The 21611-nt window shown below is 42.8% G+C and overlaps 1 protein-coding gene across 1 annotated transcript in view; it reads right to left on the reverse strand.

The window, feature by feature from the left end:
* LOC308298458 (neural-cadherin) overlaps positions 1 to 21611 on the reverse strand; it is a gene marked incomplete at both ends in the record, with an annotated part of 162219 nt that overhangs the window by 72193 nt on the left and 68415 nt on the right. Inside the window, one exon of the mRNA XM_080742061.1 lies at positions 17147 to 17314. Coding sequence (XP_080598187.1) covers positions 17147 to 17314 — 168 coding nt within the window. The remainder of the gene's footprint in view (positions 1 to 17146; positions 17315 to 21611) is intronic.

Consider the following 21611-nt stretch of genomic DNA (forward strand, 5'->3'; position numbering starts at 1 on the left):
TATAAAGTCAGGATATACAAGCAGCAGAGCTTTTAAGACCCATGTTCACACAACCGCAGCTAGTCTTGGCCTTATAATGCAGTGCCGCGTGTGTGTGTGTGTGTGTGTGTGTGTGTGTGTGTGTGTGTGTGTGTGTGTGTGTGTGTGTGTGTGTGTGTGAGAGAGAGCGAGAGAGAGAGAGCGAGAGAGAGAGAGAGCGAGCGAGAGAGAGACCATGAAGCTTTCAAGGCTCTTGTCCTTTCTGGCCACAGAGTCCACAGAGTCACAACCTTGACAGGGAAGGATTGTATTTTCCACAGCTGAATGAACCCACTTCACTACTTCACTGTGGTTCAGGAAACACCACCACACGCACACGTGCACACACACACACACACACACACACACACACACACACACACACACACACACACACACACACACACACACACACACACACACACACACACACACACACACACACACATGTATGCATTTGCTACTTTGTAGTCTAGTAATTCTAGGAAAAAAATCCACTCAGGTTGGAAAAAATTGTGTTATTTAGTTTCTCAACTGATTCTGACAGGAAATTAGGACTACTAGCCAGGATAAAAAATCTACCATAATCTGCTCACTGCAAATACCCACAGTGGCCAAATCAAGTTGGGCTCCCATCGACTTTCTATACTGGAGGAAAATACCCAGAAAAAAATCTGCTTTAAGTAGGATGTGAGGGGTCTAACTAGGGGTTTGTCATGATGCTGAATCTATTGCAAGCATTTGTTTGGCACAAAAAACATTCCTTGGGCTAAAAATGGCCCCAGAAAATGATGGTTTAGTGATGAAAAGTGATGAGTCATCACTTTTCATCAGTTTTGTGGGCGTTTTCTGGGGCCAATGAATGTTTTTTTTGAGCAAAACAAATACTTGCAATGGATTCAGCATCATGACAAACCCCTAGTTAGACCCCTCACATCCTACTTAAAGCAGATTTTTTTTCTGGGTATTTTCCTCCTGTATAGAAAGTCGATGGGAGCCCAACTTGATTTGGCCACTGTGGGTATTTGCAGTGAGCAGATTATGGTAGAATGTCCTGTCAGAATCAGTTGAAAAACTAAATAACACAATTTTTTCCAACCTCAGCTTTATTTTTACTGGACTATTGTGGGGACATTTCACATAGTCTACTATCTTTGTGGGGACATTCCATTCATTTTTATGCAAGTCCTGTGGCCTTACCCTAACCTCTATCCCTAAACCTAACCCCTAACCCTAACCCTAACCCTAACCCTAACCCTTAACCTAACCCCTAAACCTAACCTTTTCCTTGTGGGACACTAAAATATGTCCCCACAAGGTTTTTTTCTCCGATTGTACTATCTTTGTGGGGACATGAGGTCCCCACAAAGTAGTAATTCCCTGTCCACACACACACACGTTTAGCAGACCCCTCTCACACATGCACACAAATGCATCAATATCATTACTTGTAGACTATTAATAGGCTTGGGCGGGACATATTTTTTCATACCTTCAAACTTGCCAATATAAACAGTTGAGCTGCTGGTAATAGACATTATTGTAGCATGTGTATATGCTATGCCATTGTCTAGCCTTCTACAATGCTGAGTGTCTAATATGCAATTAGCCTACTTAGAAAAGTCTTGCTGGGTTTAAATACTTCCGACCCATGGAATCAGGAATAGATGTGTAAATAAGCACCCTCCTCCCATAGATTCAGCGCACCTTGCTGGAGGACCTCATGACCCTCGTTGTGGAGACAGACTCCTCAGTGGGCTGAACAGACACCATGTATGGGAGGTGAGACAGATTGGCACTTGAATGAAATCGTGTGGCTTATGAACAATGATGCTTGCAGTTGGAAGAATTCATCTCTAGATGCAGTACGTAAGATATATGTGGCAATACTTTCAGGATCTAGTTATATTGATTAAGTACAGTTATAGCGTAGAAATGACGAGTCAATTAATGAAACTAGAAGCTCGGCCGCCCGTACCGGCATACTCGGGAATGATGTAAATAGGGAATGAATGCCCCATCTTTTAATGCAAACCCCATTTGTCATAGGTCCCGTTTTGACCATATGTTTGCCTGTGTGCATTTATGCCCAAATATGGAGATATCTGTATCTGTCTGTGTGCGTCCCTTTTATGCCCGTATATGGAAATCTCTGTATCTGTCTGTGTCTTTTTGTGCCCATTATCCTAAAGGAGTTCGCTATAAACAACGTTGTCAGTAATGCCCTTGTCATTATCCACAATGAAAACGTCTACAGCGCTGGCTCTCTTTTCCCCTGGTCTTATGTCTTATGTTTGTCTCCTCCGTCTGCGCCTCAGCCAACTCAGATCTCGACTGATTCTTGTTCTCTTCAGCAAAAGCTGTACAGTCATCGAAATCTGCATAATTCAAGTCATACTCCGAGTCACACGCTTGTGTCAGTGTGATGTCAGTGTGATGTAAAACGGATATGTGCCCATATATGGAGATCTCTGTATCTCTCAGTCCTTGTCAGTGTGATGTCAGTGTGATGTAAAACGGATATGTGCCCATATATGGACATCTCTGTATCTCTCAGTCCTTGTCCCCTACATTTGATTACGGTAAATGTTTTCTTCCATCAAGAATATCTTTTAACTGTAGTGAAAATCATATCTTCGGGATTTTTAAATACCTTAGTAGACGCTTCAAACTGTACATTTCAATGTTGGCGGACTAATATTGTATAGGCACTTTTTTCTTTCTTTTCTTAATTGCAATATAGTAATTTAAAATTCATTGAATTACTCTTCTTTTGATTGGAAACCCCTTCAAGATTCCCTTGGGGGTCCCCGAACCCCATTTTGAATACCACTGGCCTAGTAAACATCATCGTCACGTCACAAGCCTTTTAAGGGAATAACAATAAAGCCTGTTAATGGTTTTAATGGTACTGGCTTTTCCATATCCATTCTCCTCTCTCCTCTCTCCTCTCTCACCCACACTAACATGTGCTGATACTACTTCAACAACAAAGGACTTCAGAACAATTACATGGAGTGTTTTCCTCTCTGTTTGTGTCTCTGTCTCTCTCTCTCTCTCTGTCTGGCTCTGTCTCAGTGTCTCTCTCTCTCTCTCTCTCTCTCTCTCTCTCTCTCTCTCTCTCTCTCTCTCTCTCTCTCTCCACATCTCTCTTCTTTTCTTTCCCTCCTCTGAACCCAGTATTTAGTCTCCTGCATTGAGTTACTGTAGCAACTGGCTGCTAAAATCTGCTCAGTGCTTTGGGAGCCTTCACAGTAATTCATTCCCAGAACTCTAAATACAAATTAGGCTTGTTAAAGAGCGTAATGCATTCATTAGCACCAGCGAGCGCTGTCTGCTTGTTGTGTTCGAAGAGTGCTTCTATTCATCAGCCCCCTCACTCACTTGCGCTTTCTCTCTACTTCTGTCCCTCTTTCTATCTCTCCCTTTCACTCACTCTCTCTCTCACTCAACTGTCTCTTGCTCTCTCGCTCTCTCTGACACACTCTCTCTCTCATCTCCTTCATCTATCTATCTATCTCTCCGTCTCCCTAATTAAAATTTTAAATATCGGCGCCTCTCATTGTGGAATTATCTCAAGGAACCATAATTAGTGAATTTCCAAACGTGCTAATTGCAACCTTGAGGAAGTCATTAAGGGGGGAGGGGGGTGCTTGTTCTGGATCACGCAGGCTGAGATAATGGCCAATCTCTCCCATCACGCTCCAATCTGTGGGACCGAGCCAAGGTGAGGGGAGGGGGGTACTGTAAAGGAGGTGGTCTTTAATAAGGTGGGATACACAAGGTTGGACAAAGTTTGTATTTTTTCTGAATTAATAATTGAAGCCAAAAACCACGGCTGGCATAAATATTTCAGCACAACAGCTTTTGAAGCAGCTGTTTGAGTTCTCTCTGTGTTGAAAGGCAAGAGGCTGAATCACTGTTTTGGGCGTCTACAGTCAGGAGGGTGTGTGTGTGTGTGTGTGTGTGTGTGTGTGTGTGTGTGTGTGTGTGTGTGTGTGTGTGTGTGTGTGTGTGTGTGTGTGTGTGTGTGTGTGTGTGTGTGTACCTTATGATGTGTCTGCGTGTGTGTTTGTGTTTGTGTGTGCTTGTCTGTATAAACGTGGCCTGGGGGGCGGCCTGGGAATCCCGTGGACTCATGCCTGATTTGTACTTTGACAGTAAATAGCAGATAAGACAAAAGTCTTACATTTTTTATTTGAGCGTTTTCATTCGCGTCACTATGTATTTTTTTCACTATACGTTTTTTTCACTATACGTTTTTTTTTCCACTATACGTTTTTTATTCAGCATATAGGGTTGGGTGTTCTTGGACAAGGTAAAGTACACAGTACATATTATCGTTGCTGTCGGGTGGAAACCTTGTATGTCTAAAACCGCCCCGTTTTTATTGTTTTAAAAACGAAAAGTAATGAAAATAGCCGATCTACAAGCACACAACGCCTCGCATCTATTTTCACTACTTTTGTGGGACACTTTTGGATGATGAAGCAGGGCTTTCATTTATGAAAAAAAAAACATACAAATTTGAAACTTGGAGATATGAGGTTTCTGCTTCTTTGACTCTAGGAATCATATTTTCTTTTTAAAATGTTGTCCTATCTGTATGGTAGTTAAAACAATATAACCTATACAATTGGGGTGGTTGTATTGTGTCTCCCTGCTCTTCTATTGAGACATTTAGATCATGTCTCACCTGGATCTGACACAAATATTGACCTGATGGTCAAGATTCTGTTTATCTCCTGAGCAAGCAGACAGGCTCTATTAGCTCAATGGTAAAGAAATAATTCAGCTTGCGCAAGAACCCGGGTTCAAATCCAGGGTATAAGAGGAATAGTGCAGCTTTAATGTGATCTACTCTAGTTTCACTGATTAGTGTGGTTGCTATGTATTCCGTCCGTCGGCGTCCGAGGTTTTTTTTGCCAGCAAAGTGAACCTGATTTGTTTTGAAAGCCTTTTGAGTGATGTTATCCCGGTTGTAAGGCTGCGCTTTTAACAGAAAAGTGAAGCTTTTGGACATGCTTCACACACTGTTGTCACTGTTGTCATGCTTCACATGACATCACAATGCGTGTATCTAATACCCACCAGACTTCAGTCAAGATCCGCCCCGCGGAAGCTTCTTATTGGCTGAGTTAGGGAGCGCTGTGTTGTATCCACTTGGACCACGCGGAGGTGCAGAAAGTTGGGTGGACGAATATTTACTATTCTGTCCATAACGGCACATAACTCCGTAACGGCGCTGAGTCGGCTTATGCGACCGTTGCAATGCCCGACACGGCGACTCGCTCGCTGCAGCTCACTCGGCGATGTCTCACGTGGCTCATGGTCGCCTGAGACGGCGCTCCTCCGTCGTCATCACCGAAAACAAACGCTCCTTTACAAGAACCTAACTGAACCCTGGTGGGTTGAGGAATCACGCCATCACAATATATAATATAAATGGTAAGATGGAATTCAGTTCCCAGTGAAATCCTCGCGACTCTCGTCAGTGTACGCACCTTTCTAATGTTGTTGTTGTTTTTTTGGTTGCTTTTTGTTACAATGCTTATGCTCACTGCATAAGCATCAAAGGTTATCCATACTACTCCTCCAATGCAGATATAGATAACGATGACTCAGTAATCAACTGTAAAACAGGTCCAGTAATCTAAAAAAAAACTGTGTGGATGAAAACATTTGCATTATTAAGTCACATCGTGAGCTTTGTACAACGGCTACTTTCGGCGTCAGATGTCTCAGAGTCATTGCCAGCATGCAGGCAGAGACAGAGCAGGGAAAAGAGCAAAGCTCCTCTGACGATTTGGAAAGAGCAGTCTGAGAGCTTTTTGGTGTTATTCTACAAGCTCTTCCAGTGGTTTGTTTCCTTGACTAGCTTTCGCACTTCTCTTTTTATAGTTCTTGGGCTCCTCCAGGAACATCCCTTTCTCCTCTGTTTCTTTTCTATTTGGATTGGAAATAACATGTAGTTGCGTGTTCCTCGCAACGCAGGTTTTTACTGTAGATCTCTCTGGAGAGCAGAGTGGTCGATGTTAAAAACATGAAAACTTTTAGCGAAAGAGCCTCAGAAAAAGGTATTCGACGTCTCATAGCAACAGCAGCAGGTACAAAAAGAAAACATCTGCTTTGCACTGCAAGCTAAAATATATTCACGGCTGAACCTTGTTACAATACACTGTTGTGTTGATCTGCACATACTGCAGCGGCAGTGCCAGGCTTGTCTTCTAAAACAGTGCTTCTCAAACTTCTTCTTGCAAAGGACCCCCAAATTGACACTTATAAACTTGCGGCCCCAAATTTGAAAAATGGATGCCATATGAGAAAGGCTCTAGCAGTGATTCCCAACCATTTTCATTTCAATGACCCCCAGTTTAACCTGCATTAGGCTACGGACCCCTGTTTAATGACTGCAAACTATATTGTAAAATCAATGTTAATTTAACTTTAAGAGTGTACAAATGGAACCAAATGGACCCGTTAGATTCCATTTGTACACTCTCTGAGTTACATAGCTGGGGACCCCCTGGCACTCCCTCAAGGACCCCTGGGGCTCCCCGGACCGCACTTTGAGAATCAATGTTCTAAAACTCAGTTGTTATGCTATATTTTATGTTCTTCTTCTCTTTTCTTTGTTCCGATGACCTTATGACCTTTCGCTATCATGCAGACAGTAATTGGAGTTCCGACGGAGAAGGACTGGATCTACACAGACTTGTTTATTTATGTTTTAGTTGTCCCATTGTTGTCTTATTGTTTGTCTTATTGCTTGCAGTCACACAGTAGCACTATAACTACGAATGTGTTCAATGTGTGTGCACATGTACGTACAGTATGTGTTTTGGGCGGTATTAAGGTATCCTGTCCCAGCTAGTCACATGTTTGACGAAAGGGGCGTTCTGGGTGTGTGATGCCTAGAGCAGGGGGTCTTCAAGGTTTTTCAGGCCAAGGACCCTTTAGCTGAGAGAGATGAAGCAGGGACCCCCCCCCCCCCCCACACACACACACACACACACACACTACATATTCTATGAAACTGTGTTGCAGATTAAACCTTTTAATAGATTTCATAGATATATTGATACTAGACGGTGCTACCATGTTGGATTCATGGGGATTTTCATGTCATTTAACCAAATGGTCAACACTTAGTCAACTTGAACTTTAACACTGTAATTAGTCTGCTCTTTTTTCCCTCTACACCAAACTTCTTTTCCTGAAAATAGCCAATCTGCAGCTTGGCTAAAGTTCTCCTGAGAATAGGGATGCTAGGGTTCAAGTGGTTAATGTAAAAAAAAAGTTCCTTTCACACAGAGTTCAGAGGCAAAACCTGACACAAAACGTATGAGATGAGCTGTCTCAGGTAATATTACATACATACATTATATGTGATTACCAGGTGAAGTTAAAAACAAATGTGATTTGCAATTGGTATAGAGTAGGCCTACATGTGTTATATCTATTTGAGCATATCTCTCCAACAGGCAGTTGGCCTGCATAATCAAGCGGCCATGCAGCCCGGCCTTTTCAGTAGAACACTAATGTACCAAGGCTGCCGCAAGGTAATAGAGCATATAGAATTAGCACTAATGTCAAATGATTTCATTACACACTGGGTTGGGAGCCTGCTGGGTGTAGAAAGATAACATCTTAGCCCGCGTAGCTTAATCCATTCAGAACGGGTACACTATATTGTGTATCATTATTTTATGCTTTAACTATTGAAAAATAGCAGATATACAAACTCACAGCGCGGCACCGAGTGCCGCGCTGCGAGCTTGTAGATCTGCTATTTTTGAAAAATCGTGAAAATTAGAATTTTTACCCGATTCTATAAGTGTCTTTTGAATCCATCTAAGATTTTTTGAAAAACCTATGTTTCTATGTCAGCAATCTGGCCAGCCATCGTCAAAGAAAAGATCCTTTTCACTTAACTGGAGCTCAGTTAGTCTGTTCTTGAGAGACTACTACGTCAGTGGTTCTCAAACCTTTTCATTTGAAGGACCCCCAAATTGATATTTATTTGGCCACGGACCCCCATCTCAAAATATTTAGTACCAGGGACCACCCCAGAAGCAAAATTTGAGTTACAAACGTTCGCTTTGAAAATACATTTATTCAAAGATTTGCACACATTTTCACGACTTTTTCAAAAAATAGCAGATCTACAAGCTCGCAGCGCGGCACTCGGTGCCGCGCTGTGAGCTTGTAGATCTGCTATTTTTCAATAGTTAAAGCAGTCAATAATCCTTGGCCTAAATGGGTTAATGTCCACGGTGCAGCTATCAAACCAAATAGCTTTCCACTGAAATGGGTAACCAGGGAGAACACGCAGCATTGATTCTCAAAATGCTAAAAACTCTTTTCATGGGGGGAAAAAATAATACATTGCCTTGAAGTTCATTATGAAAAATAGTGGATCCATTATAGACCATACAGATGCCACCCGCCTTTCATCGTTTGAAAAATAAAAGTGACACGACAATCTTGTTGCTTTTTTGTGGTCAGATCATCACCACATACAGATCTTTACAGGCCTGGAATCCATTATGCAATATGCATTAGAGCCGTGACCCCCAAAATAAACATATTTGAACTGGGGACCCCCCACCCTGACAAGCACTCAGAATTGTAGGTATTACATTTAATGTAGTCTCTCGAGAACAGATGCTTTTATGCTCCGCAGAAAAGGACCCTTTCTTTGACGATGGCTAGCCAAATTGCATTTAATGTGACTCGGATCCACAGATAAATATTGTGAAAATAGCTTTGCTAGGCGTTGCAAGGCGTTGTGAGCATGCAGATCGGCTATTTTCACAATGTTCGCGCCTTGCTTACTTAATATTTGACGGTTTGGACAGTATTAAAACGGTCTTGATAGTCCTTAAATTGTCACTTTATAAATGTGCAGATACCCTGTATACTCTTATGTAGGTTTGTTTACCGTTGAGTGAGACACTTTTTTTTAACATAAAGCAAATCTGGGGAGTCGGGGACCCCACAAAATAATTTGGGGACCCCCACTTGACCCCAAGTTTGAGAACCACTGCATTAGAGATATTATATGATTGTGTCAAATAATGATTTATTACACAGTATGAATATCAATCAGTCAGTCATCTGCAGCAATTAACAAAGAAATCTCCCAACTAACTCCAGTACGGCAGTAAACAGTGAGACCGGAATAAAGGCTGCTTCACACTGTTGACAAGCGAAACAGAGAATAATAACAAACCGGAGGAAGTGGGATGCTGAAACTGATGAGGCAATTACCAACCTCCAACACGCACACGCGAACATGCACAGTGTGTTTTGTGTGTGTGTGTGTGTGTGTGTGTGTGTGTGTGTGTGTGTGCGTGTGCGTGTGCGTGTGCGTGTGCGTGTGCGCGTGTGTTTGTGTGTGTGTGTGTGTGTGTGTGTGTGTGTGTGTGTGTGTACCTTCCGTTCCCAGTCCCCACTCGTCTTTCTAGTGTGAAGCTTTGTGGTATAAATATTAGGCCAAATTAGCACTGCTAAATTTAAAACAACAGTTCCTCCTCACTGCAATTAACACAGCAGAGGCAGCGCAAAGGAAGGAAGGGTGGGGGTGGTGGGTATGAAACAACAGAGGAAGACAGACAAGCTTCAACAAGTTGACAAGCACTTGTCCTCCTCCGATACACTCATACACATGAAGTCACCAGCCACTTCTTTTCACCTGAAAGTACCTGAAAAGTATATATGTTACGGTTAGTTTGGGTAACTCGGTTAGACTGTGGTAAGAGCGCTTGTTTTGTCGTTCACCACACACCAATCACCACCAGATGGCGACGACAGCCATTCACTAGTGAAGGCGCTGACGTCACTCGTTTGCGACTCTCTTTCTTTATTCACTAGCCTAGCCTAGCCTAGCCTAGCCTAGCCTAGCCTAGCCTAGCTTGCCCAGGCCTTACGGCCTGGGCATAAATATAACGATTGCATTCACCACGGCTTCGTAACTCGCGCGGCGCTCCGCCGGCCGCGCGGCCCTGGCCCGCTCTTCGCGGCCACTCGCGCCTGCGGCGCTCGGGGGCGAAGAGCAGGACCAAGGTCCGCTGGCCTTCGCGCCGCTTGCAATGTCGTGGACAATCGAGCGGCTCCGCCTGGAGGACGTTGTTGTGGCGACCGCTTGTTCCGCCCCGTGCCGCACGGCGAGCGCTCCGTTTCTCTATCTAACCGTTTCTCTATCTAACCGTGACATATACAGTAGTAGGGCATTAACGAAAAAGTCGACAAGTTGACTCAGTCGACTTCATTACACAAGTCGACTCCCACCAGTGAAAGTCAAAAGTCGAAGTTGATCTTATTTTTTTTAAATAATACTTTCTATTGTGAAAATAGCCGATCTACATGCTCACAACGCCTCGCATCAATTTCTGCCTCTATATATTTGACAATTTGGACAATGTTTTATTTGCCATTTTAGAGGTATTAAAAAAGTCCTTAAATTGGCACTTGTGAAGATACGTGAAGATATGTGAAGATACCCTCTATACACTTAAACTTTATGTTGGTTTGTTTACAGTTGAGTGAGAAAACAATGTTGCACATTAAGTTAATCATCTGGGGACCCCCCACGTGATGACGTCATCGAACGATAAAGTCGTCTTCAACTCGACTTTTTACTGAGTCGAGTCGACTTGCATAAATCACAAGTCGTTAATGCCCTAATATACAGAGCATATCTCTGCCAGGCTGGGTGGTCTACCCAGGGCTGTGTGGGTTGCAGCCATCAGGACACTAGGAAGCCGTGTGAATTGCCGTTTCTACAAAATACGGTTCAAAGTTTCACATGTGTGCCCTCTATAGTGGCCCTTCAACATGCGATTCCAATTTGGGGTTAATTGGATGTTGAGGTCATGATGTTTTTGTGTGAAAGAAATCCTGCAAACACAATTTTGGAAAGAAATTACAGGCAAATAGTATGGGAATTGGGAATGTCCTTGACATATTTTGGATCAAGTGTCCTCCTTGGCTTACTGGCAGCATGCACATAAAAAATATATGCTGATGGGTCCAGCGGTTTGCAAGATCAGGTCTGGACTCGCCCACTCACACTCACACGCACATGGACGCCCCTGGTCTTCGCGGCCTGTCGGAGATAATGATAGCCGGATCAGCAAGCCACCACTTCTAAGGTAAGGCTACAAATGGTGGCTCAGCATTCTTAACCTCCAGCCTACACACTCGCCCCAGGGGGTGTTCCTAGCAATAGTGTTATTGGGGTTCCCTGTACCGCATGAATGAGCCTCTATATCAACTGCTGTCATCGCCACAGCAACTTATAGTTTTATTATGTTTAAAACAAATCTATAATCCAATTCTTTACTGAATGATATAGTAGTGTATTCCTGATGCAGGTTGGTCAATAAGGTGATCACTGAATTGATTACAGTGGAAAATAAAATAGACAGACAGACAGATCAAGAGGTAGACAGACAGAGGAAGGGTGAAAATAATGGGTCCATTTGGTTACATTTGTACTGTACGTTAATCGTTAACAATTTAAATACTGTTTACCTAGTTGACAGAGGACCCCCAGGGGTCTGTAGTAATAATGTAGGTGCACTCAACACCAGATCTCGGCCGAAAGAAGCCAATCTACAAGCTTGTAGATCTGCTATTTTAGTCAAATGTTCGCCCGAGAAAAGGAGGAGCGCTGGCGTTCATGTGGTTAAATTAACACAGGTGGTCTGTATAGTCGGGAAAATCACACTCAGTGTGAAGTGAGTGATGCCCTTTATTAGCTCATCAAGTGTCCCACGAGGCTTGGCCAATGCCAAGGTTTAATGGCGGGACGGACATACAGACATACACACACATAAAGTCAGATATAGGAGCGGTTAGCAACGCTCAAAAAAAGATTGAAGGAATTAACAGACTTATTTTTCTGTTCTATTGCCAAGCATCAGCTCTGAAGAAGACAACCCTGTTTAGATATGGAGCGAGCCAACGCAGATTTACTACAACTTCATGTGTAGTGTACTACAACAACCCCCTCTCTCTTTCTCTCTCTCTCTGCCCATCTATCTCCATGACTCCATCTCACATCCTCACATCTCCCCCATCTCACCCCTCTCTCACCCCCTTCCTCCGAGCCTTCGTGGCTTTATTGCTGTCTCTCTTTGCCTCTTTGTCATTCTGTCCCCCCACCCACCCCCTGTCCCCCCACCCCTCGGTCTCTTTCTGTCTCTCTCTCTCTCCATCAGCTGTCAGCAGGCTGAATACAGTAATTAAGTGTCTATCTTTCAGTGTTGCTGTCCGAGGTGACGGGAGCGACGTTGTGGGCTTCATAACAGAGCTGAGTTGTTTCACCTCCCTTCCCTCTCTGCTCCTCAAGTCTCTCCTTGTCCCCCTCGTTGAAGAGCTGACACAGATAGCGGGTGGGTGGGAACTTTTCCATTCAAAGTCATCTGTCTGCTGTTTTTTTGGTCTGTCACGGACGGATAAGAACCCGAGTGAGCGGCGGTTGCTGGGAGCGTACAGCGTGCAGAAAACAGGTTATCAAAAATGACAAGTGAAGTGATGTGGGTTTTCAGGGTAAAATTAGCCGCAATACAGGCAGCGACCATGTAAGTGGGTGAGCACGGTTAATTATTAGACCCTCCAGAAAAACGCGGGCAAAAATCCTTGATTATGCGGGCTAAAATCCTTGATTTTGCGGGCAAAAATCCTTGATTATGCGGTGAATTATGCAGGGTTTTTGTGTGAATTTATGCGATGACAATGCGAAACTATGCGAAATATACGGGAACTTGTGAAAGTTGCGATTAAATGCGAAATTATGCGAAATATGCGGGAACTTAAAAAACATATTTATAGCCTATGTACAGTATATATACATATTATAATAAAAATTGATAACTATTAATTAAACCACTTTAATATACAGTACACTGGCTATTTGGAAATAGACAATCTACAAGCTCACAACATCACTAAGTAGTCATCAAAGTAGTCAAAACACGAATTTAAGGGTCCTTGAGTGAATTGAGAAATGCAAAACAGACTTTTTTGACTGCCTTTCATTATTTTCAAGGCAAAAAAGCAAACCTCTGTCAAATATCTGCAATTTAATTACCTTAATGGGCTACATCAAGGCAAAAATAATTACCCTATGGCCTATGCGATTGCTAAGGATACAACTCACTGCTAAAGCAAAACTCTGGTTTATTTATGTGGTTTTGCTCTCTCTAAAGGGATTTAAGGGATTAAAATGTTATGCATTCAATTGCTGTTCCTATCCATCCATGGAATACTGCGTGCTACTTTTTTTCGGAGAGGTGCTCGTTTGCTTTGAACGGCAACGACACAACGTTTCAAACGGACTACAATGGAGACCTCAAAACAAGTAGGATAAACTTTAATTTGTCGTTTCTTGAAGTTTGAGGACCGAGGAAGAGTGTGTTATTCTAGCGTCACGTTGGCGAGGGCCAACGCTCATACCGTATAGCCTACATTATGCCTGCATCTCTCTCTCTGTCTGCCTGCAGTTCTCACGGTGCAGCGTGCACGCAATCGCACGGCACACACACACACACACACACACACACACACACACAGAGAGGAGCCACGTGTTTCTCAGCGCATCATTGTTTTGCTTCTGTTTTGTGTCTGAACGTGATTGAACGGTGAAGCATGACTATACTTTTATGCGAAAAAGTGCGGGGATTGTGAAATCAAGCGATGCCGGCATATTTCGCATATTTTCCGCGGAAATATGCGAAATATGCGGTGAATATGCGGGGATTGTGAAATCATGCGAGCCCCCGCATAATCAGCGGCATTTATTGATTATTGCGGGAAATTCTGCGATCGCATAATCGCGTTTTTCTGGAGGGTGTAAATTATACCCTTCGCACATAATGGTACACAGAAAAACGCATGCACACGCACGCACGCACGCACGCGCGCGCGCGCACGCACACACACACACACACACACACACACACACACACACACACACACACACACACACACACACACACACACACACACACACACACACACACACATGCCCCCGCTACTTTTGAAAAAAATGCAGCAACCATGACAAAATAGCTTGAAGGAAAACACTCATTCTCCACCTTCCCAAATCAACCATTTCCGAAACGTGAGCAAATTAGCTCAGACCTGGGACCGCAAGGTGGGATGGAGGGAGACTAAGATAAAAAGAGAGAAAGCCCTCGGAGGAAGGTGTGTGTGTACGCATGTGCGCGTGTGTGTGCGTGTGTGTGCGGGCTTGTTTGTATGTATGCATGGGTGTCTAAGTCAGTTCATGCACATCAGGTGAAACACAGTTTAGGCAAGGTTGTGTACTCGGCAGAAAAATGTTTGGAAGCGCTGCGGTAAACATGCTGATGATAGGAGAACGCCAGCGAAGGATGGAGGGAGGAAACAGAATGAAACGGGAAGGAGACGTGGGGAGCGGTTTCCTAGCAGCTCTCCTCAAGGCAGTCTTTACTGATGAATAGGCACCGTGCGCGCAACCACCAGAAACCTCCACCACTACGCCTCGTGAAACAGAGCAGTAGTTCTCAACCTGTGGGTCGTGACCCCCAGAGGGGTCCCCAAATTATTTTGGGGGGTCCCCAGGTGATTAACTTAATGTGCAACATTGTTTTAACACTCAACAGTAAACAAACCAGCATACAGTATAAGAGTACAGAGGGTATATGCGCATTTCTAAAGTGACAATTTAAGGACTTTTTAATACCTCTAAGATGGCAAATTGAACATAGCCAATCTACATGCTCACAGCGCCTTGCGTTGCGAGGCGTTGTGAGCATGTAGATCTGCTGTTTTCACAATAGAACGTGTTATACAAAATGTAATGCCTCAACTCTTAGCGCTCGTCAGGGTGGGGGGGTCCCCCATTAAAATATGATTATTTTGGTGGGGTCCCCAGTTAAAATATGATTAATTTTTGGGGGGTCCCCAGTTCAAATATAATCATTTTGGGGGTTGAGGCCTGAAAAGGTTGAGAACCACTGAAATAGAGGAAGGTGGAGCAGGAAGTTGATGTAACAAACCAGTCTGGCTTGCTACGTCAAGGATCTGTAGTAGATAGCAGGGTATAAGAACCCCATAAATAGGCTGGGTATGTGTGCACTGGGCCTCAGTGCAGACATCTAAAGGTATCCCCCGCCTCCTCTATTTATAGAAAGACAGCTTTCATAGCCGTGGGGTCAAAGGTGAACAGGTCCATTCCACATGCGGTTTGACTACTGTGTATATTGGAGTGACATCAAACTGTCAAGTCAACGATATGACCTGACCTCCACTCGGGGTGCTTCGGGAGCTTGTACATCGGCTATTTTCAGTGCAGGCACTCGTTAGCAACCACACAACCGACCACTGCTGTCCATGAACCCCACCTCTGGCCATAAACAAATGCAGCGTTACTCACTGTAGAGAGATGTAGGGTGCATTCGGAAATGTGCACTGGGTGTATGCTCAGCGTAGTGAGTGCAGTGGGCGGTGACATTGTAGAGTGCATTCAGTGTGGCTTATTTACGAACGACCAGTTAAAGAGGCAGCTGTGCGCTTTTTCTGTCGGAAAAAGCAGCAGTTGCTAACGTAACGTAACGTTGCTATTGATTGGTAATTTAATTCATAACATTGGCCTACCTGCTGTTGGTTTACACGTTGATGCGTGTGTACATAACAATAAAGCCCAAATGACCAATAAAGCAGCAAATGGTGCATTTTGTTATCATTTCCTACGCCATTGTTCACAGCTGAAAAGCGAGACACCGCCATGAAAACCAACCAACAAAACACTGCACTGACGCACCACACTGCCAAACCCCATTTTCTGAGTAGAGTTCAGTGCGTGCACTCAGCACACCCGGTGCACAGCGCACTGGACTTCCGAACGACAACGCACCAAGTGCACAGAGTAAACAAACGACAACATGATGGCACACCAGTATGTTGAGTGTGCATTTCCGAACGCACCCATACTGTAGTGTAGCACAACCTACCCTGCCTGGAACAAAACCCACAGGGGAGAATAGAGCCTACAGATGGACATGGGCCGGAGGCAGGAACAGGGAAATGCATTGGCAGATCTATGCGCCAACAAGAATGCAATGAACAGCAATGGAAAACCTGAACAGACCACCAAATTAGTCAGAGCTCTGCCAGTGACATATTACAGTTACACAACTCACTCCTGAACTCAATCGATGGTTACGAACCATTACTGGTAGAATCTGCTTTGTCTGAGTTCATTCGTTAATGGCGTTGGAGAGGGGGAAACATCTCATGTGTGTCCATGTGTTGTTCTTGTGCATTTTGTGCGTTTTTTGCCTTCCTGTTTGCCTGTATTTATAAGTGGTGGACGGCTGCATGCTCTATGTGCTGGCCAGTATAGTGGCGTTGTGGTCTTGTGTTGTAATCAGTTTCTAATCAGTTGCAAGTGTTTGTGCTACAGAAAGACAGACAGACGTACTGTACTGTACATGCAGACAAAGCTACTTAGAGAAGTTGCTGGGCCAGGGGTCATGTGTCCGTGGGAAAGACTTGGCCTTGTCCACGGCAAATTATAGATTTTATGTTTTACACACCATTATAATGTTCTTATTTTTACTGAAGTCAAGTCTCCAGGTTCTCTTCAGAATATACATGTGAAGTATGTAAAGCACATTATGAGTCCACTAGTACTAGTGGTTCTCAAACATTTTTATTTGCAAGGACCACTGTTACTCTCACGAGTTACAGATCTGTTATGCTCATTCAGGGCTAGCTCTTTGTGTGTTTCTTTTATTTATTATTGTCCACTCCTTTTGTATGTCAAAAATAGAATATTGAAAAAAATGTCCAGCACAAGTCAACATGGCGATGAGCCCTGGGCTGGCCATCGCTTCACAAACACAGTTAATGTCAGATTTAATGGACAGTTCATAGACAAGATTGTGTGCGCATCTCAAGCCTATATTCAGGCCAGGTGCTGGACATCAAGGTATCAGATAATGGATGGAGAAGAACGCCCGCACACTATTTATATGCTCCAAAAAAAACATACTTTTATTATAGGCAACTGCAACGTTTTGACTTTACGTCGATTTAATGGACAACCACCTCCACCCTGACCGGCAGTACCTACCACAATCTTGGCATCTCGGACGGTGTTTTCGGGCACGGTGACCCAGTACTCGGACTGCTCCCACTGTGGCGGCTGGTTGTGCACGTTGGTGATGATGACGGTGAGCTCCACGGAGCTGCTGCGGTTCCCCCCGTCACTGGCCACGATCTGCTGGCTGATCCTGGAGGTCTGGGGACACACAGAGAGAGCAGAGGTCAGGTGAGATGTTGGCTAGCCTAGGAAAGGACAGGATAGGATAGGATTTGATATGATATAGCATTGGTTCTCAACCTTTTCAGGCCGCGACCCCCAAAATAATCACATTTTAACTGGGGACCCCCCACCCTGACGAGCACTAAGAGTTGAGGCAATAGATTTTTTATAACATATGTTCTATTGTGAAAATAGCCGATCTACATGCTCACAACGAGCATGTAGATCGGCTATTTTCACAATTTCAGACTCCAATTTCTTCGATCTTTATTAATCCCTTGATGGAAATTCAGCTACAGTCTTGTCATAGCCTAAAGCTGACACGCTTTTGTTGTGAAGGAAAAAGTAAAACATCCCACATCCCGCAAGTTTCTGTGTGGTGAAAATAGCAGATCTGCAAGCTCACGTGTTGTGGATGCGACGCCTTGTGAGCTTGCAGATCAGCTATTTTCGGCATGCATGTGTTACTGTTGCTGAACGAGGAGGCAATGCACACACACAACCATGTATGTCCAAAACCATATTTATCATTTTTTAAGTAGTGAAAATAGCTGATCTAAGCACACAACACCTCGCATCGTGAGGCTATGAGGGGCCCTTTAGGCCAAAAATAGTGAGACACTTTTACACACACTAATGAGACAGTCTTATACGTACTACTGAAATGCTTTTACATTCAATATTGAGACACTTTGACACACGCTGTTGAGACACGCTTACATATACTAATGAAATGTTATACGCTCGATAATGAAACACTCTTACGCTCACTACTGAAACACTCGTACATACATACATACTTAGTAAATCTATGCGCGTTCGTATATGAAACCGTATACATACTCAACTGAACACTTACGCATGCATATGACAAACACATACACATACCTATATACTTCTGTGCCATATACACATACGTACAAAATTATTTACACATATATATCTGAAACACTCACACATCCACCCATGAAAAGGCTGCATATATATTACTGAACACTCGTACGTGTACAACTGAATTTATTGTATTTCACATATATTCATGCAAGTAGTTTCACTAGTATGTATAAATGAATTCAATGATGTATAAACGTATCATTTCAGTGCTATGCATACGTGATTTCAGTGTAATGTATGAAAGAGTTCCACATGTAATCGTACGAGTCATTTCAGTACTATATATATACGTTATTTCGATATTATATATATACATTATTTTGATAGCAATATATAATTTCATTACTATATGCAAATAAATCACATGTATTCATACAAGTAATTTCAGTTATATATATATAAGTCATTTCAATAGTATATATACATGATTTTAATAGCATGTATATATATAATTTCATTACTATATGCAAATAAATCACATGTAATCAAAAAAGTCATTTCAGTACTATATATATAAGTTATTTCGATAATATATATACATTATTTTAATAGCATGTATATATCATTTCACTAGTATGTATGAAACCTCGCCTCACCAGGCTTTCCCTGAGGTTTTCAGTAGCACATACAAATCATTTTCACTGTCAACGGAAGGTGACCAAAGTCATGTGACCGAAGTCACGTGACTTCGTTTTCTTCCTGGCTTCAGACTGCAGACCACAGCTCCATCAGATGTAAACAACATTTGCTACAGACATGGAGGTAGGTGAGGGCAAATCTTCTATTGTTATTATTATAGAATGATAGAATCTATTTAATAAACTAACGTTTGTAAAGTGTTTTTTGTCAGTTGTGTCTTAAGGGTTTTGGTTTTGATTTGATGTAAAGAGAGTTTACTGTTAGCTAGCGAAATTAGCATTTTAGCTAAGTCTTGTTGCTGAGTTGGCTTTAGCCTGCAGTTTTTACAAGCCATGGCTCTATCTGCTTACCCTAATCTGTTCAGAGAGATGACAGTGCAACGTTTTTGCTCATCTATATCAGGCAATCAGGGCAATGAGAACAATGCTAATGACAGCGATTTTTTTCATTGTATTTATCATGGAAGGTGTGAATCTGTGAACAATATCAACAGACCTGACACAATCTAAATGCAAATACTCAAAGCATAAGTTGACGGTCGTTCACACTTAATGCTTGGTGTGAAGAACGGGCCGTTATTCTTTGAAGATATAATGAAAATACATGAATTATCCCATATTAATTAAATATAATCATGTAGCCATAAAAAGAAGGGGTTGTCAAAGTGGGACTCGGTCTGTGGGTTCCTTTAGGGGGGTCTAAATTGACCCATACAGGTCAAACTTTGGAACCAAATGAACCGGTAAGGGTCCATTTGGTTCCACTTGTACACTGTCAGAGTTACAAACTTGTGTCCATTTGTTTTTAATATCAATCATTATGATGGGAACCAGTGGGACCCCTGGGGGTCCCTGAAATCCACTTTGAGAACCACTGTCAGTGTTATTTCTGTAAGGGGGTCATTTGTTTTACATCCAATTAATTTTTTTATCTTTCAGACTCAGAGACATGATCAGCGCCTTGGTTCCAGAGAAGATGACCATAGCCGGGTTTTGAATCCACCCATCGATGCTTACTTTCTACTGCAGGAGTCTTCAACGTGTTCAGGCCATGTCTCAGGCCTTAGCTGAGATCAAGCACATTGCATAAAATTGTTGCAGATTAAACCTTTTCATAGATTGCTCCATTTACTATCATCCGTGTTGTGTAAATAGTTGTTTGTTTCATACATTTAACCACCTAAAAAGCCCAATAGACAATACTTGGCTCCTTTTCCCCTCTCCACGAAACCTCTTTGCAGAAAATAGCCGATCTACAAGCTTACAACAAACATGGCATTAATCATAGCTATATGGTGCATTAAATCATTGGTTCTCAAAGTGGGGTCCGGGGATCCCCAGGGGTCCTTGAGGGAGTTCCAGGGGGTCCCCAGCTAAATGATAGTTAGGAACCAAATGGACCCTTATTATGGGTCTGTAACTCAGAGTGTAAAATGGAACCAAATGGACCCTAAAAGGCTCATTTGTACACTCAATTAAATTAACATTTTACAATATAAATTGCAGTCCCAGAGATAGAAATACCATTAAATGGGGTCTGTAACCTAAAAGGCCCGTGCACACTGGGCAATGGGCATGTCAAACTGGGGGTCCTTGAAATTAAAATAGTTAGGAACCACTGCTGGAGCAGTAAAACATATTCTCTTATATGGGGGTCCCTGGCATATCTTTTCAAATGGGGTCCACAGGTTAATAAGTGTCAATTTGGGGGTCCTTGACATGTAAAGGTGTGAAAACCACTGCATTAAATGACACATCTAGCTGCCTGTATTTTAAGGCTCAGACTCACAGATTAAAGTCATTATTTTTTCTTCATTTTTTTTTTGTCAAACCGTTTCTGATCATCCCTGTAGTCACAGATTGTGTGTAAAATGAATGCTTGACATAATGATTATCTAATATGTTTGTACAGTGCCCTTCCTCTGCTGGATGAGATGTTTATCACTCAATGTTGCTGTAGGACTTTGATGTGTGAAAAAAGTTTTTCTTGATTTCTTGATTGGTAGGTAATTGTTGACTGTGTAGAGGTAAGATGCCAACAGCCAGAAAGTCTGCCTCTGCAAATCTCATACCACCCTGAAGGGTCTGATCGGGGTGGCACGGCATGGAGCAGTCACCTTCGTATCTGCCAGTGATAAAGAACTGTTTAAGCCTGCTGACAGAGGATATTGCTGTGATGGCAGACAATACATTTTTGATAGAAGACTATCCCTGGTAAACTACTGTACGACCCTTCCTCTCAAAACGTCCCGATGCCAGCAGAACAGGTTAAGAAAACACAGGGGATTCAGTAGAGCAGTTTTACTTTTTGTACTTTAAAAGTATATTTGGATTGGCAAATCATAATCTGTTCTCCAAATCAGGCACTGGATCAGAGGAAACTACTGGATCTCCTCCACCAGGGGAATAATCTCTCCCAAATAAATAGGAATCCTTTGGTTTATAAGCTGGCCCTTAAAAGCAAATAGGAAGCTGAGGAAACGTCTTAGAAATAGTCCTGGTCTCCACAAAGCATAGACAAATGCAATTTAATCTATCACAGGACACCACTCCACCGTGTCACTCCACATTTTCTACCCTGTGTCAGAGGTGTAAGGTAAATGAAGGTGATTTGATTCATTTGCTTTGGAGTTGTCCACACTTGGTAGATTTTTGGACATCTAAGAAATGGATAGATGTACTTTGTGCACTGTCAATAAATACATCTTTACAAAAAAAGTATATTTGGATGCCAATACTTT

Source organism: Nannobrachium achirus (genome assembly GCF_963921795.1).
Source record: "Nannobrachium achirus genome assembly, chromosome: 2".
Lineage (NCBI taxonomy): Eukaryota > Metazoa > Chordata > Actinopteri > Myctophiformes > Myctophidae > Nannobrachium > Nannobrachium achirus.